Source organism: Trachemys scripta, chromosome 8, assembly GCF_013100865.1.
Source record: "Trachemys scripta elegans isolate TJP31775 chromosome 8, CAS_Tse_1.0, whole genome shotgun sequence".
Lineage (NCBI taxonomy): Eukaryota > Metazoa > Chordata > Testudines > Emydidae > Trachemys > Trachemys scripta.
In genome coordinates, this window is record NC_048305.1 from 63,565,667 (window position 1) to 63,584,734 (window position 19,068).

The 19,068-nt window shown below is 39.0% G+C and overlaps 1 protein-coding gene across 9 annotated transcripts in view; it reads left to right on the plus strand.

Moving 5' to 3' along the window:
• The window catches only part of LOC117882013 (beta-1,3-galactosyltransferase 2-like), a 152,559-nt gene extending 149,257 nt beyond the window's left edge, over positions 1 to 3,302 (plus strand). For all 9 annotated transcript variants that reach the window (XM_034779946.1, XM_034779950.1, XM_034779947.1 and 6 more), the window contains one exon: positions 1,502 to 3,302. In XM_034779946.1, the coding sequence (XP_034635837.1) occupies positions 1,743 to 2,897 (1,155 nt within the window). In that variant the 5' untranslated portion in view covers positions 1,502 to 1,742 and the 3' untranslated portion in view covers positions 2,898 to 3,302. The remainder of the gene's footprint in view (positions 1 to 1,501) is intronic.
• Positions 3,303 to 19,068: the final 15,766 nt, after the last annotated feature.

Below are 19,068 nucleotides of genomic sequence, written 5' to 3' on the forward strand. Positions count from 1 at the left end.
ATTCACATAAAAGCAGAACAGAGAGAGGAGCCAATTTTTCATTTTGGTGGCTTGAACCAAAAAAGAAGAGAGAATTCCATTCGGGTCAATACAATACACAATGATTTTTTTTTTTACTTTCTTTCCAAATAATGAAAGAGTTAAAAACAAGTTTCAGGTCAAAGGAAACTTTTTTTTTTTTTCAACCCAAAATGAAATATTTAATTTCTGTTTTTAATCTCCTTTTTATTTTTTTTAAATAAAATTCAATGAAATTCTGAAAAGAAAAGTCAAAAGTCTCAACCCCGCGGTGAACCCAGAGTAAGAAAAGAGGCCCACAATAGACTGCACGACCTTATTAGGGCACAGTGCTTATCACAGGACACTTATGTGGGTTATTTCCATAGTTTTTACTGCAGAAACCGTTTCTGCATTGTCTTTCCCTTATTAGGAAGGACAAAACAGTTTGGGCACTAAGAAGCCAATCAATGCGTGCCACACTTACCTTCTGAACTCTATACTTAGTTGTCCCTGTATAGCAATCAGAGGTGTCCCGAAACGATTCAACGTCACTACCAGTCCAGGTCTGATCAACCAGGACTTGACCCTCCAACTCTCAAATCCTGCCTGAGTGCGTGTCGTGTTGCCGGCCGAATTCACTATGTATATGCTCTCCCATCTGGCTGTCATTTGCATGGTCGTAAGTAACTAGCTAGACAGAATTTTCGGTTTGCTTTCTTTTTGCTTATCTCCCCCCATTGTGTTTTTGTTGGGGGGGCGGGTTGTTTTTCTTACGTGCTTCCCATCCCTTGCTTTACTTGTTTAAATTTAGTTATATAGTGTTGTAGTTGTAGTTGTTTGATAAGGAATCAGGGCATTAATAATTGTTATACTTACCATCCTATAATAAAATTGAGTTGTATCCAGTTCTCCTTGTCCCGGGTCATTCAACTTAATCCTTCACCGAGAATCCCTAAAAAAAAACCCCTAGCCCCAATTGGGCGGAACACTTTACTTAAAAATACAATGACATCATAAAAGGAATATAAATATTTACAAATTATAACTAAAATTGAAGGTACAGTTATGTAGTTTTCACCTGCAAGGTGGTGATGAACTTGAGTACATATCAAATTGACCTATGATTAATATAGATAGATAAAACATCTGTACGTTAAAATGTTGCTGTTATTATTGCAAATATGGTTCATTTTAGCATGTTTTGTAAACATACATATTTAAAATAGAATGTGCTCTGTATTCTTCATAAATATTTGCTTGCTATGGGGTCTCTTTTCTCAGTATAAAAAGATACTTCCATTAGTGTTAAAGGCATACTTTTAATGGAAACACATATAGGATATGGAAAACATTTGGAGTTATATTTTGGATATAACTGAAATTGCATTGCTGCTATTTGTTTTTTCCTATTATAAAAGTTGACCAGTTTTGTAAAGTTTGGTATAAATTGCAATGGGCAATAAGTGTTTTGTTTATAATTTTGTTTTTGTATTATCCTCAGAAAGAAAAGTTGGAAAATGAAGTATCGGTAAAGTCCAAACATGGGATACCAGTTCTTTTGACAAGAAGTAAACTAGGGGACATTTTTAATTAAAAGAACCCTGAAGAATCAATATTATGAAAGTGATTTGGTCATCTGAACTTGTCATGGAGGAAACCAATCAGCTGCAAACAAACACTCTTCTTCAGATGTCTGTGTGACTAAGAGCAGTTTGTTCTGTATCAATTTGAAAACCACCAACATGACCTGCTATAGAAGATATTTTCTCATTTCTAGGAGGTGCTCCTTGATGTGTATTTTCTTGATTGGCTCCATCTGTTTTCTAGGGATATATTTGTTTTTCGTTCCTAAGACTTTTAATTACTTTGCTGTTTTAGCAAAAATCAAAGTTAAAGAAAACATTGATTTGAGTTTAATAGAAAGATCTGCATTTCCTGCCAAAGAATATGACAAACCTGAGACAGCAAAAAAAAACATTTCCTTCAGAAGCAATGTTTCCAGCTTCAAACAATCCTTACTAAACAGGAAAGTAGGGGGACTAACTGTAAATGCAGCACCATTTGCTAGTGAACTCGATTACATTCCATCCTTTAGGTTTGTTATTAATGAAAGAGATATATGTAATGAAATAACTCCTTTTTTAATACTATTAATAGCAACCAAAGCTGACGAAAAGCAGCACAGGGAAGCCATCAGGAAAACCTGGGGAAATGAATCTGTGGTTCCAGGAATAAAGGTTGTTCGCTTATTTATGTTGGGTGTTAACAGCAAAGAGCAAAATGAAGCCCTACTGAGGGAAAGCAGTCAATATCATGACATCATTCAACAAGACTTTTTGGACACCTACAAGAACCTAACTCTTAAAACCATAATGGGCTTGAAGTGGGTTGCCGCCTACTGTGGTGGTGCAAATTTTGTCATGAAAACAGACACTGATGTTTTTGTTAATACAGAATATTTAATACAAAGGCTCCTAAGACCACTTACGCCTCCTCCACAGTATTATTTCACTGGCTACCTTGTAAGAAATGGTCAGCCTCATCGAAGTAATGAAAGCAAATGGTACGTGCCAAAGGAAATCTACTCAGCTGAACGCTACCCTGATTTTTGTTCAGGAACTGGGTATGTTTTATCTGGAGCCCTGGCTTCAAAAATTGTCAATGCATCTTTAAAAGTCAAGTATATATACTTGGAAGATATTTATGTAGCTCTTTGTCTCGAACAAGAGGGAATTGATATCGTGCCCCCACCTGAAAACTATTTGTTTAATGTATATAGAGTCCCATTTTCTCCTTGTACATACAACAGACTGATTACCTCCCATGGAATTTATCCAGATGAACAGATAACATACTGGGAAACATTGCAAAGTAACAAATATGTCTGTGGTAAATAAAGCAAATGTATGGCAGAGATTGTCTGGGATTACAATATTGGCTTCTACAGTATTTCAGCCTTACCATTGCTGAATAAAAACAACGAGGAGTCCGGTGGCACCTTAAAGCCTAATAGATTTATTTGGGCATAAGCTTTCATGGGTAACCCCCCCACACACACACACTTCTTCACATGCATGGAGTGAAAATTACAGATACAGGCATAAATATATTGGCACATGAAGAGAAGGGAGTTACCTTACAAGTGGAGAACCAGTGTTGAGAAGGTCAATTCACTCAGGGTGAATGTGGTCCACTCCCAATAATTGATGTGGAGGTGTCAATACCAAGAGAGAGAAAATTTCTTTTGTAGTGAGCCAGCCACTCCCAGTCCCTATTCAAGCCAAAATTGATGGTGTTAAGTTTGCAAATGAATTGTAGCTCTGCAGTTTCTCTTTGAAGTCTGTTTTTGAAGTTTTTTTTGTTGAAGGATGGCTACTTTTAAACATGTTATTGAATGTCCAGGGAGATTGAAGTGTTCTCCTACTGGCTTTTGTATGTTATCATGCCTGATGTCTGATTTGTGTCCATTTATTCTTTTATTTAGAGACTGTCCAGTTTGGCCAATGTACATGGTAGAGGGGCATTGCTGGTACATGCTGGCATATATCACATTGGTAGATGTGCAGGTGAATGAGCCCCTGATGGTGTGGCTGATGTGGTTGAGTCCTATCATGGTGTCTCTAGACTAGATATGGGGAGAGAGTTCATCATCAACCTTCTATGGAGGAAGAGACAGACTTGACACACTATCCTTCATTAAGATTTCAATTTAATGTATATTTACAAAAAGAAACATTTTTTTAATATACTGAAGTTGTATTTTACCCCACAGAACAACTTCAGCATAAGTACTGTTTTGGTATAAATGTGATTGAAATTTGCAATGATTTGGGACTTTTATTCTACTTCACTTCAAAATGAGTTTCAAATAAAAGAATTAAATAAGTGAATTCTCTTTTATTTCCTAACCACATTATAGTTTACTCATGTACTAGCATTTTGTGCTACCTTCTAGTCCCTTGATAATTACCTGTATTTGATTTTTAAACCAAAAGATGCAACAACTGTGACTACTTTCCTTCTCTACAGAAATAGAGAAAAATTATCATGTATTCCCTTAGCTGCTTCTGCAGAGGACAGCTTGAGTCCTTCTTTCATATCTGTTTTTCCAAGCTTTGGCTACATTCTCCTTTTGGGTGCATTCCAGAGCAGGGCAAGTTCAAACAAAATGAGTCCAATGCAGTCATGCAATTGTGTTTCAGTCTGCAGGACCTAAGATTCAGCATGATGATCTCTATTCACCTGCTCCAAACTCCTATATTTTAGGGAATTGAGTTCTGCAAGGACTGATGAAGGAACAGAGTAAGTAACTGATGTATGTGTTTATTGTGTGAAATAGTGGATGGTGTGTGACCCTTTCACTGGGTGAGGGGAAAACCTGCCACCTACCTATTGGTGCTGGAAAGACTGCAAAAGTGGGAGGTCAAATTTGAGCAGCATTGCAATGCCATGGACCAGGTCACAATACCCATGCTTCAATGCTCCTTGCTCAAATTTGGCCTACCCATGCCTCCATTATGCCAGCAGCAAAGGGTGTCTGTGCTATGATGCCACACAGCTCTAACCAGGGGCCAAGAGAGAATCTTAGCCCCCAGCTCAATAAAAAGAAGCAACAACTACAAGCCAAAAACTAGTCAATAAGCAACTCACAAGCCAATTAAGCTAAACACAAGACTGACTTCTGTGTTTTTTACCATGGGTTTGCCATGTCTGGGACTGGGCTTTAGAACTGGTGGAGTGGGGGAAGGAGTTGGGGAGACATCTGACAAGAAGCAAGGGTATAGGGGGAGATTTGGGACTGGCTGGGCAAAGAGACTGGGATGAAGGGAGAGGGCACTGCGTTTGGATGAAGAGCCTAGGGAGGGGGATTGGGACTGGAAACCAGTAATGATGGGGAATGTGGGTAGGGCAATTGGAAGCAGGATTGGGGAAAGAACCAGATCAGAGGAGGAGCTGTGAAGAGGAAAACTGATTGGTTGGGCAAGGAGACTGGGGCTAAGGAGCTCTGGGGAGGCAGCTTCTAAATCTGCCCTCTCCTGAGAACAGGGCCGGCTCCAGGCACCAGCCCACCAAGCACGTTGATTCCAACTGCCACATATGATAATCTTCAGAGGTTTAAGAGCCACAAGACAGGGTGGTGCCTTTTTAGGTGCGGGTCTTGTGTCCAAACGCCCCCCTGCAGGACTAAAGCCCCAAGACTCCTCTCCCTCCAGGACAGCAGTCCCTAACCCCACCACCCCACCAGAAGACAGAAGACCCTAGCCCCATCACCTTAACTGTAAAAAAGCCGCATGTGGCTCACGAGCCACAGTTTGGCCACACCTGGTATATAGGGATTTGGGAACCCCAAAGGGGTCATGTGAGCTCTCTAATGAAATCCTGTGTCATTCTGGTCCCTTTATTCATTGTAAGATGTATGTACGTATGATATTTAAGGAGTTGTGTGTCTGTACAAAAAAATTGTTCTTAAAGCATGTAAAGTGACCTATCTTAGAAGGGATTCCCCCCAACAGGAGGTTTAAAAACAAAAGTTTGTCTCTCTGGTTACATGTAAATGAAGTACTATATGATTCGCAATGAAGGCCCATTCACTTACTTATGGAGGGATAGGAAATCAACATGAAGCATATAGGAAAAAAACAAGCCCATAGGGGAGTTATGTTGTTTGTAAACTAAAACATTGGTTTGGGAAAATATTTATGCAGGGTTCAGAAGAACCCCAGGATATTCCTTCAGTGTGAGAGGACAAGCTGTAAGTGATCTTATGAAAAGGGGTATTTGCCTGAAAAAGCTGGAGAAAGAACTTGATGTAAGCTTTCTTGTAGGAGATAGGGGAATGACTTGTTAGTTAGCTTTCCTCTCCAGAAAGCAGGTTATGATTTTGTTTTATATATAACAGTTTGTTTCCCCTGTTCTTATGCACTATCACTTGAATCTCTGTACTTTAAGAATAAAGTTTTCATTGTAAGTATATCTGTGTTGTGTGTTCAGCAAAGCCATGTTCTAAGGCAGTAGTTCTCAAAGCCGGTCCACCGTTTGTTCGGGGAAAACCCCTGGCGGGCCGGGCCGGTTTGTTTACCTGCCGTGTCCGCAGGTTCGGCTGATCGCGGCTCCCACTGTCCGTGGTTCACCGCTCCAGGACAATGGGTGCGGCGGGAAACGGCGCAAGCCGAGAGACATGCTGGCTGCCCTTCCCACAGCCCCCATTGACCTGGAGAGGCGAACCGTGGCCAGTAGAAGCCGTGATCAGCTGAACCTGCAGACGCGGCAAGTAAACAAACCGGCCCGGCCTGCCAGGGGCTTTCCCTGAACAAGCGGCGGACCGTCTTTGAGAACCACTGCTCTAAAGGTATAACTAGTCCCCGTAACTAGGCCTAGTAACTCTAAGAGTGTTCAGTGGATAAGGGGCTGGACACTGGAAGGGTTGGTCGAAAGACTTGGGGGTGACTGTGTGCCCATCGCTAACCTGTACAGAGAAATGGAGGCCTGTAGAAGGCAGTGCTTGTGTTCCCAGGGGCTGGTGCTTTCAGGGAGCTGATCCACAGCAGGCACAGATAAGACTTCCTCACACGAGGGGTGGAAAGTGCTTCAGAACCCTGGGCCCTCTTGGAAGTGTCACAAATGTATAATAAAGGAGAATAAAATAAATATCCACATAATATATAATATTATAAATAAATATCCAAATAACTAAAGGAGGAGATAATGCTTAACAAGGTAAAATGTCTATGTAAGTCAGTTACTTTGAGCCTCCAACCAGCTAAAAATATAAGAGATTAGCTATTAGTCATAGCAACGCTTAGGAGCCAGTACACCAATTACGGGAAGAAGCGACTGGCTGGGTTAATTGTGAAATTATAGAAAATCAGGTCTGACTCTCTGGAAAGCAGAGATGATAGCAGGGAGGAATCACATGTGCACACACCCATGGTGTCATGACTGAGAGGTAAAGATCAATCATGGATGGTACAAACTGCACCTGGCTAAAGAGTGAAGAGCCCAGAGGATTTCTAGCAGGATCCCTTTGCCCTGCAGGAGTTGTAGACAAATGCGGCACCTTCTCTCAAGGAGCTGAATGCTCTTTCCTATTCTGCTGTGTGTGGAGCAGGACAGAAGACAAACCCAATGCCCCCCATTATCATCCTCTATATGGAAAGAAAGGCAAAATAAAATGTTTTAATTGTGTTTAAGATTACACAGAAGGAAATGTGCCTTTTGCCTTGTGCACCACAATGGGGAAGAGGAAAGAAGTGTTGCCAAATTACATGATTTTATTAAGGACCTCATGATTTGGAATGTTTTCCTCATAGTCTCAGCTGCTGGAGTTGAACTGTTTGGAAATCTCAGCTTTCATTTTCATAGAAAAGGGAAGTGTCTATCCCTCGTGATTGCAGCAAAAAGTTTGGAAATGTAAACTGAGTACACCCTAAAGGTTCAGGAATCAGAAGGAAAATTAAAGAAAAACCTAAAAATGATTATTTTTTAAAAATCTCATTTCATGATTTATGATTCAATGTTTGTGGTTTACATTACTAGGAAAGCAATTTGTTTTTGCTATGGGCTCAGTGCACTGCGTGCAATTTTTAGTTCATATGGCTTATCAGTGAAGAGTATGCCTGTACTCCATAAACTACTAGTACCCTGATTTCTTTATAAAAAGACAGCCATCCACCAGGTGAGCGTTAGTCTTTCAGGTGGGCCAATAGCTAGAAAGGGGCAAATTCCAAACTCCTGATACTTATGCATATTTTTCCAAACCTTGCAGGTCTTGGAATCCAGAATGTATATCAGGCTAGCTAATGAGATTTCCTATATCTGCAGTTTTCATTCAGATCCAAATGATGAAAACTGGTTGGAAACGGAATTTTCTATTCTGTGGGAAATTCCAATGTTTAAAATCAAGTAAATAAATCACATTGATTGTGCAGAAGTATTCTAAACAAAATTCCAAAAAGCTTTTTTGATTCAAAATCATCAAAAAGTATTGATTTCATTGACCGAGTTTCAGCTTGTATATTAACATTTTAAATAGAAAATATTATATATAATAAAAATATAATATTTTGCATTATATCAAAATGAAGTGAATCAAAACAACTCTATCAAAATGAAATGTTATGTTATGAATGTTTCCTGTTGAAAAATTCCATCTAATTTGACACATTCCCATAACATTTTTTAATTTTGACAAAACTCATTTTTTGTTTGTTTTTGACCAGCTCTACAAAATGCCACTTAAATAACTCTTTAATTTTTTTTGTACTTCTGAAAAAGAGCAAAAAGCACATTGAAATGAAAAATGATGCTGTGATTTTTAGTTTTAATTTATTTTGGTTTTGATCTTCAAAAATAGATCAGATTTGGTTCAAGTGTTTAGCAAAGGTTCCGGATCTTATTTTATCAGAATGTGTTTCTCCCATTTCTAGTAATGATCTTATAATGCTTCAATGTGCATTACTGGGCATATAGTATGATATACTGACATCAAAAATTGCCCTTATGCCATTGATAAACCTAGAAATATCTCATTTTTCCATATTACTTAGCCATATTTCTTGCCTAATACAGCTATATTTGTCTGTGTTGTTTTTTTCTTTAAAAACAACAAAGAGTCTGGTGGCACCTTAAAGACTAACAGATTTATTTGGGCATAAGCTTTTTTTCTTTGATTGTTATATTTCCCATTCAACCTTCCCACATGTCATGGCAGTGATCTTCCAAAGTCTGGAGAACCTGCTTGTAAATCACTTAAAAAAATTCTCTAAAGAAATATTTTCTCCTACCAATAGACATCCTTTTTTTCCTCCCTCTTCCCCTTCCCCCCGCCTTATTTGAAATCTTGCAAACCGTTTAAAGAAAGTAGGTTAGTTACAGAAAGGATTGTGATGACCGCTAAAGGTTACAAATATGTATATATATTGGCCTAGCATATTCTTGGGACATCTCAATGTACATCTCTCTGTACAAGAAGGAAGAAGTGGAGCTTAGTGTGGCAAATATATTGTATATAAACTAAGAGGAGAAAAATTTGCTTATTTCTGAAAGTATACTAGACCAATGAAGTTAACAAAGCTCCAAATACCCAGAGAAATCACATTATGAAAAGTTGGCAAAAAGTGAATATACCAATGGGAGATAAGAGGACTCTAATACACGCATAAAATGCATGATGCATTTTTTAAAATATATATTTTTATAGTTTAGTGTTATTGAATGGGAAAGAGTTATGCAGACACAACTGATTACAAACTCAGGGGGAAATTGTTTCCTATCTGTACTACAGAAAGATTTTAAATTACTACATTAAGGTATTTCAGGTTATGTGACTTTGCTAACTCCTTTTGTGTTTTTTTTTTTTTTTATATCAAGAAGTAAACTGAAGTTGCTTGCTAGGGAATATTGCCATTGATTTCAGTAGGAAACTTGACACAGTTAATCATGAAAAACTGCTTCTAAAAACTATATAATTACAAGATTGGACAAGTCCAGTCATCATATTTCTAGTAATATCTGTTCAATAAGAAAATGTGTTATAAATTTTCTGTCAGCTGCTTTGGGTGAATAATTTTTCACTCCTATAGTCTCTCAGCCATCAGTTTTTAACACTTGGTTATTTACTGCATGTTTGTGCATTTAAAATTCACCAAGGAGAAATGTCCTTGCATTACTTTTTATTTATTTATTTATTTATTGTAAAGAGAAAAGTGCATATAGAAGAAAAAAGATGAATTTATGGAGTGATTTTTAGGATGAGGCAACAAAGTTGGAAGAATATTTAGCAAAATATTGAATATGAAACTAAGGAAAAGGTAAAAATATTGGGCTATTCAAAAACTCTCATCTAACTCTAAATCTTTGCACAGAATTATTCCTGTAAGTAAGGAACAGTTGTTTTCTTTATATGAAATGTCTAATGACTACTCTCTAATATTAACTGCAGAGGGAAATTATTGTTGGTCCTTCATGGCCAAAAATATTTTATTAAAACTTTTGTATAGTGCATAGATGAATCCTCATTTAATATAAATTAAAAATGAAGGACTTTTGGGGTTCTCTACATAGTGTGGAAATGTGCACTAGAATGGTGTGAATTAGCACACAAATGTGTTGTGCACTAAATTGGCCTGTGGAGCTTCTATTCACATGCACTAATAAGAACTACAGAATGTTTAGTGCATACCAGTTAACATGCAAGATATAGACCCTGCTGGTAAATACTAAATACACTCAAAGGGTGTGAATTCTAAAGTACACCATGTTGCTTTCAGAAAGGAATGGCCTAGTGTGCCAGTGGTAAAGATGCATCAGCCAGAATCTTGTCTGAAGCTGATTTCAAGGCAGTAACAGACCACTTTGTTATAGGTTTAGCAGTTTAAAATAAGTCAAAGAATGCAATGATTGTTTTCTCCTGTATTGCAATTTGATGTTCCTCATAGACTTTAAGGTCAGAAGGGACCACTATGATCATCTAGTCTGACCTCCCGCATGATGCAGGCCACAAAGCCGTCCCAACCCTTTCCCTTGACTCTGCTGTTGAAGTCCCCAAATCCTGTGGTTTAGAGACTTCAAGTAGCAGAGAATCCTCCAGCTAGCGATCCCTGCCCCATGCTGCGGAGGAAGGCGAAAAACCTCCAGGGCCTCTGCCAATCTACCCTGGAGGAAAATTCCTTCTTGACCCCAAATATGGCGATCAGTAGAACCCCGAGCAGGTAGGCAAGATTCTAGCATGTAGGCAAGATTCTCCAGCCAGACCCTCATTGGCCATTATACTATTTACCAGCGATGGCACGCTGTTCCTTTGACTAAAATCATGTTATCTCATTAAACCATTCCCTCCATAAACTTATCTAGCTTAATCTTAAAACCAGACAGGTCCTTCGCCCCCATCGTTTTCCTCGGAAGGCTGTTCCAATATTTCACCCCTCTGACGGTCAGAAACCTTCATCTAATTTCAAGCCTAAACTTCCCCACGGCCAGTTTATATCCATTAGTTCTCGTGTCCACATTAGTACTGAGCTGGAATAATTCCACTCCCTCCCTGGTATTTATTCCTCTGATATATTTAAAGAGAGCAATCATACCCCCCCTCATCCTACGTTTGGTCAGGCTAAACAACCCGAGCTCCTCGAGTCTCCTTTCATACAACAGGTTTTCCATTCCTCTGATCATCCTAGTGGCCCTTCTCTGTACCCGTTCCAGTTTGAGTTCATCCTTTTTAAACATGGGAGACCAGAACTGCACACAGTACTGCAAATGTGGTCTTACCAGTGCCTTGTACAATGGAAGCAGCACCTCCTTATCCCTACTAGATATACCTCGCCTAATGCATCCCAAGACCGCATTGGCTTTTTTCACCGCCACGTCACATTTCTGTTCAAATGCTTTGTGTAAATCAATCCTGTTCTGTGTGTAAATAAGAAATGTGTGTGTTAAAAAAATAAGTGTGAAGGCCATCACCAGGTCAGATGTTCTAGGGAAAAATCAAGGACGGTCGTAAAAGCGCCAGGAGATTGCAACACGCCCCTATTGAGATGTCAGAGGAGGGCAAATTGACGACTCTAAAAAATATGGTAGGCACCCATCAATGGGAACAAAATAGATATAATCAAAACCAGCATGGGGTAACTTCCTTTAAAACTAACGGAAAAAAAAAAATTAAAAAACAAGCACTCGTCAAACAATTAATTACAGCACAGTGTTGCAAAACTCATTGGTCCCAATAAAGAAAAATCATTATATAAACAGGGTGCTTTTCCATGAAACTTTGAGTTCGTCCTGCCAAAACTTCCCCGGAGCATCATGTCACGACCGACAGAACCCGGCTCCTCCCTATCCGTGATCAACCTAGCTGGGCACTAGATTGAGCCGAACTCTGGACTGGTAACTATAACATGGACTGGCAGGACAGTGTGTGTGTAATTAAACGCATATGCTAATTGTTATATCTCCAATAAACGCGGCGTATTGCCTTTTCCCCTGAAAAGATCCCGTGTGCTTCTTATAAGCATAACGCATAACAGGCCAATTAACATGCAACATGGTGCACTTAGAATTCACACCCTTTGAGTGTGTATTGTTACACCATGTAGACAAGCCCTTAGTCTTTGCTTATTTGTAAGTGCAATATATACTTCTGAGGCCTAATACAAAGATGACTGAAGTGAATGGAAAGAGTTTTTCTTTGATTTTAATGGGCTTTGGATCAGGCTATTCTTATTGAGAATGGGTCCAATTCTTGATACATTACTCATGTTTAGAAATACTTGCTCATGCCAGAAGTCCCATTGCATTCGACAGAAGTACTAGTATAAGTACCACTCACCATGCATGATACAGACAGCAGATTCTGAGCTGACATATCAAGAACAAGGAATCATGCACATTTAGAAAAAAATGTTAATACTTTAATTTTAATTTTATTAAACAGAGACATATACCTACCATCAGAAAGTGAGAACAAGCCGTTAAAAAACTGTTGTGAAAGGTACTGAAGGCCTCTATAATTTCCTGGAGCTTATGCTTATGTTGACGTGTCTGAGCCATTCCAAAACCTTTTAAAAAATCAAAAGGCAATTGAGTAATTAAGAAATGATAAAATTTTATGTTACAACAGTCATCCAGTTGTGACTTAGCTGTTAGTATAAATGCACCTAACATTCATTTTTGCATTCAATTTGTTATGTTTGTTGACACTCTAGATACTATTTTACAAATAAAATCAGTTCCCTGGGTACCAACCCTTTAAGGCAGGCTAAAGACCCAGTTCAGCCTTATTAGTGTTTCAGCCAATAACCAGGGTATAGCTGGGGGTTGTAGTTCCCAGAGGGATCATGGGAATTGTAGGACAGAGCAAGGCTTGCTGGGAAAGGAAATGATTATAAATAAGATCCCTGTCCTTACAAAAGCTAAGAGATTAAGGAATGTGTGTGATGTGAATCCCTCTATCAGGAGAGAATTGAAAGGAGCAGAATCTGCTGGTTGTGTTGTGTTGTGTTGTATTAATTTTGATTGAATAATTGGGCCAATAGAGTCAAATGTGTTACCGCGACTCTGTTACTGTATAACATTAAGTTTTAAACCAGGTTTGGGGTTCAGAGTACAGAGACTTTGGCCTACTTAGTCCTGTGGCACCATTATTATTTTTTAACCTTCTATTAACGTTCTATTAAAAAAGAAGGGAAAACAGTTAAAGCATTTGAAATGCAAAGTAGGAAGGCTTTTATTTTAACAACATCCCTTATTTCCTTTCTTTCAGCCATGGAGAGCGCTTAGAAGGAAAACATCTATTTGACATTCTTATTAGATGACATTTAAAATAGTAATATCTTTTTTTGGGGGGGGGGCAGGGGGAAGGTGGTTGAAAAAGGCTGAAGTTGTTGTTAAAGTCTGACACTTTCCTAGAAGACAAAACAAGACAAAACAAAGGGAGAGAGAAAAGAACAGCAAAAAGAGAAACTGCATCTTGTCTCTGGTGCTGGCTCTCACTTGCAGCTTCATTGCTGGAGGAACTTAGCATAGCACAGGGCCTTATCAGCCAGTCTAAGACTAGGCAAACTTTTACCAGCATCAGGCTGTTTAGCACATTGCTTTGAGGTTCCTCTTTGGTCTCAGCGGTGTTGCAAAATACACATTCTTGGCTGGCTACGCCAGAATGTTATTAAAAAGAAGAAAAAGGGAGAAGAAAGAAAAAGACACAGGAGAGGTGGCGCTAACAGCAGGTACCAAATTTCTCCATTTTGGGTCGCCTAAAAAGGGCGAATAGCCCAGCCCCTCATAATTTCTAACCCACGACTTTTGGTCCACTGATTTCCAATCCCACACTTCTCTTTACTAAACATGAGCTTAATGCAGTTCTTTTTGGATTGATTGATTGCTTTTTGACTAACCTACTCTTTTTTTTTTTTTTGCTTTTTGCTTTTATTGTTCTTTATACAAACAAACAAAAAATAGCAATGTGCTAAATTGGAATTTTGTTTCCTTTTCCCATCAACATTTATTGGACCATTTTCTAAACTTTTATCCACTTTTCTCAATGTTAGGTTCATTATCTCTACTAGGCCCCAATTGTTATGACAGGTCCCTCCAGTCCAAAGGCCTAGGAGGGGCTTTTAAAAAAGCTAGTGAAAAGATCTGGGAAAAAGCTGAGTAGAAGAGGTGTTTAGGCTTCATGGTCAAACTGAGAAACAAGGCCTGAAAGGGGGGAAATAAGTAACTTTGGCTGAGTAGAAGAAGTGGCCTTGGGGCTATGAGAAGTGTGGAGACAGGGTCAGCTCTACTGTTTTTGCCGCCCCAAGCAGCATGCCAAATTGGTGCCGCAGAAGGCGGGGGCAGTCCGTGTGCCGTTAGGGTGGCACGCGCGTTTCCATGGCGGCGGCAATCCGGCGGCTGCTTCTGTCTTCAGCTAGAAGACAGAAGCCACCGAATTGCCACCACGGGCAGCTGAACATAGAAGCTGCCGTCAAATTGCCGCCGCCGCGAAAACGCGCATGCCGCCCTAACGTCACACAGACTGCCCCCGCCGTCTGCGGTGGCAATTCGACCTGCTGCTTGGGGGGCCAAAAACACACGGACTGCCGCCTCTTGCAGATTGCCGCCCCAAACACCTGCTTGGAATGCTGGTGCCTGGAGCCGGCCCTGTGTGGAGAGGTAGAGATCAGACCTGAGGCTGGCCAGAAAACAACATTTCCGTTTATTAAAAATGTTGAATTTGTTTTGTCTCAATGCAGAATGAAAAGAAGACCTATGTGGGGGAAAAAATTGGAAAAACACAAGAGACCCCCATGCTAAAATAACCAATAGACCGATGATTAGTGCACTCACCTGGGACATGAGAGACCAAGGTTCAAGTACGTGCTGTGGCAGAGACTGGGTGAATGTTTGAGGCACTTTGGATTCCATTTACCCCAGAAACAGTGATGTTTTGCTTTAGCCGGAGGACTAACCTACTTAGAAAACAAAGGAAGCTGAGGCAACAGCCACATCATCATGGTGAAATGTAAGAACCGTTATACCTAGCCTGGTGTCACTATAAATTACCCATATATTAAAAATGGGACTGATAGAGCCTTAACTATATCTGAAGATCCTACTGTTGCAACGTTAAAAAATGGAAGTGCAAAGTGAAAGTAGTATTAGATAGGTAGAAACACTAATATTGCACTCGGGCGATATTAATGTCAGGAAAAACCAATCAAATCTACTGTTACTTATTAGGACATATCAACTAATAAAATCTGATATTTCTGCTTGTAGTGGTATCCAAAAGTACATCAGAGGAAAAAATAATTTATAATCAGAATTTAAAATTACCGTCATGGCTGCACATATGTTGTATAATACTGTCTGCATGCTCCAGAGTTTCCTCCCTGATCTTTATTTTAGCCATTTCCATAAAATGGAAATTGTTAGAAAAGGCTGTTTTAGACTAGGTTTTACCAGTTCTAGAACTCCATTCTTGCAGTATACAGAAACTGGGGATACCTAGGACACCTCACACACAATGCAATTAATTTTTATGTATGCACTCATCCAAAGTATAAAAAATTACCAATGCAGTTCAATTAAATAAATCATATCTTGCCTCAGGAATTATATTGATTTAACCTCATCATAAGGATTGTTTTCCAAACATTTGCATAACGTTTTAAAATGCCCAGAGAGAACTCATTATTTTAACTGGCTTTTATGCTGGAAAAATATTCCTTTTCCCTCTAGGCATATCAATAAATTATTTGAAGAGGTCAGTATGAAAATTGGAATTACTTGAGGCAGAATAATATTTCACATTCCCAAAAACTATCCAAGGGCACAGTGGTTAGCATGTGTCAGACACACTCTCTGAGTATCCCTGAAGGACTGGGTTTTGTTTGATTCTATCTAGCTCTATCTTTTTTAATAAAACAGTTCTTATAGCCAGTTTAGCATGATGGGCTCCTATGGACTGTATTATGGTATGCAACAGCACAGACCACAGAACTATCTAACCTCCTAATAAATCAGATTTGCAGCTAGTTTCTCATGTTTTTAGGTTTTTTAAACATTTCTGTTCTCTCTGGGAGAAGAAGCTAGTATAGACTCCAACTGCTAGTCAGAAAAAGTGCAGTAGCAGATGGCGTCTCTTCAGACTGGCATAAGAATAACAAGTGAAAGTCGTGAACCAGCTCTCTTGCTTTTTTTTCAGGCACATACATACTATCAACCAATCCAGTCTCCTTGCTACTGTGAAATAATCCGATTGGATGGTTTATAATGCTCAAAGACTTTAACCCTGCTTCTTAAAATGAAACAAAACAAAATAAACCCCACACACCAGTTTGTACAAACTACTACACAAAGTGCCTCAGGTATTATGGTGATGGGCATATTAAAGGTTCCAGGTATATAGCAGAAAGATGGGTAGAATCGGTGCAATATATATAGTAGATAAGGAGGCATGCGATGATAGGTAGGGAGGAGGTATGTAGATAATATCTTTATCTAGAGGTAAAAATGAAGAGTCAATGCCATAGGGGATAACAAAGGAAATTCCATAAAGTTATCCTTTCGGGTTGAGTTGCAGTTGTCGGTGGGATGCAGCCTCTGAAACCACTCCCTTTCCCAGATCTAGAGATACACAGGGAAGAAGTCCTAGTGAATGGATGCAGAAGTGTCCAGGGAAAGGCCTGCCCCTTTGCACAACTTCAGCAGCCCTCACATTCAGCTGCCATTTGAGTTCTTGCACAGTAGCAAATATGGAAGGGCCCAGCAGGTGAAGTAACCTGTGAAGTCTCCAAAATATTCTCCCATTGAGGAGCTTTTTCCTCACTGCTTGTTTGATGCTTCCCCCAAATCCTGGCTCATCCACATGGGGTTAGGTCCTCATCCAAAACCCATTAAAGTTAATGGGAGTCTTTCACATAACTTCAGTATGTTTTGGATGAAGCCCTTGATAAAGACGGGCTTCTCTGAGACTTGCAGTGAGCTAGAAGTCTGCGGCAAACCTGTCACTGTCCCCTTCCACAAGGTTCAATATTCATCTTTAAAGCTTTCCATTTTCCCCAGTTAATGCTACCCCAATATATGTTGCATTTCCTATATCAAGTATAGAACATTCTGCAAATGCTGAGGTAATGTTATCTAAATAACTCAGGCAAAACTGGAAAGCTTTTCAGGGCAACCATGGCAGGCCTGATTTCAACCAAGACTTTCCCTTTGTGCCATGGAGCAGAGGGCCCTTGCTAAGCAGTATACTGCCAATAAACTTATTTTGTCCTGAAAATGTATAAATTGCAATGTAAAAGGAAGAAATGTAATTTATATCAGCATTTGACCTAGGCACTGTAATGTGTAAAATTAAATAAAGTTTAAAAGCATGTGAGAGAGAAGAACAATGCTTTTTAAAAAGCATGCTGGTATATTCAGATGGAAAGTATCAAATGTGGAATAGTAGGTATATATTTAGATAATTTATTTGGATAATTCTCAGTTTTCTAATTACTAGTTACTCTGGAGACTGTAATTGTACATTGTTCAACTAAAAATGGTGTGTGAATGGAAGCTGAAATTAAAGTAAATTACCAGGAGACCCATCAAGAACTCTGGATTCACTAATTATACCAATTGTTATTTATTTTAACATCTGTTTCAGACTGTTTCTTATTATCATTTATTTGCTAACTATCATTCTTTCACTATTCCTCTTGCTGACAAAAAACCCCCACAAAATCCTAACTTTCTATGCAAATTAAAAGGACAGAAATTAAAACCTTTCTCAAAATGGCTGACAAACTTGAGGTAGTAAATAGTGTGACCAGCATTTTGCACGCTTTGTACTTTTAAAATAATATAGAAAAATAAAATGCAGAGGATGAATATGAGCACAAAGGGTCATTACTTTAACTGTGCTTGTTTGAATGGCTAAAGAATAAAAGTGGTATGTCAATGAAAGAAGAGTATTTACCCATGCAAATATAAGGAAGATCTTCCCAAGCAGTGTTTGAGAACTATTGGAGGATGATGAATTTAAACAGCAGCATGATTAAGATGAAAGGACTCTGAAAAGCTAATCTGCAAATTCTACAAAGCTAACATTACCATAAGTAGGGGGAAATAAATATGGTAATGTAATAATGGCATATAAAGTGAGCTGAAAGGAAAAGACAAATCTAGTTATTTTCAGAATCTTTTCATACAAGCAGAGCTTCAGATACTACATTTAAAGAATGGCCTGGACTAAATTTTCCTATCTTCAGTGTTCCAGTTAAGTCATTTTTGTTAGGCAATGCCATTTTAGTTTGACAAATGAAGTGAAGGTAGCCATTAAATAAACAGGCAAATCTCTGACTGGAACACAGGAATGTAGGTATTGCCACACTGCATCAGACCATGGTCCATCTAGTCTAGTATCCTGTCTCCAACAGTGGTCAATACCAGCTGCTTCAGAGGACAGATGTGTAGTAGGCAGATGGGGGATAATCTACCCCTACATAAATCTCATCATGGTCTCTACTAGTTGGAGATTGGCGTAAGCCCTGAAGTGCAAGGTTAAATATCCCTTCCAAAATGTTAATCATTAATTATGATAACCGCATGTTCTTGGTATCCATATAAATATCTAATCCCTTTTTTAAAATCTTTCCATATGTTCTGTGAAAGTATTTCCTTTTATTGGTTTTAAATTTCCCACCTTTTCATTGGGGAGCCCACTGAAAAATATGAAGGCTTAGATCCTGTACCTCCTGACTTGTGTTCTGCCCACAAAGGAGACACTTGGTGGGTGAATCTGCCTGTCAAAGGGACACACCTGCCTGGATAGACCTGGAATATATGGCTTTTATATTGTAGGATTTTGCCCACCTTTCCCTTTGGAACATTTCTATTATGCTCTTAATTTTATTCTAAGTAGGTTTTTATACTACACTCTTCACTGTAATATCTGAGCACCTTCCGATAGTACATTAAGCAACCTGACTAACATCTGTAATGTGGGGTTTCTTCTCTGATCCTCTCGCCAGGAAAAGAATATGTGTGTGTGTGTGTGTGTGTAATTATACACACAGAGGTTGCTAAATGTTTATGTTAGAGAAGTCA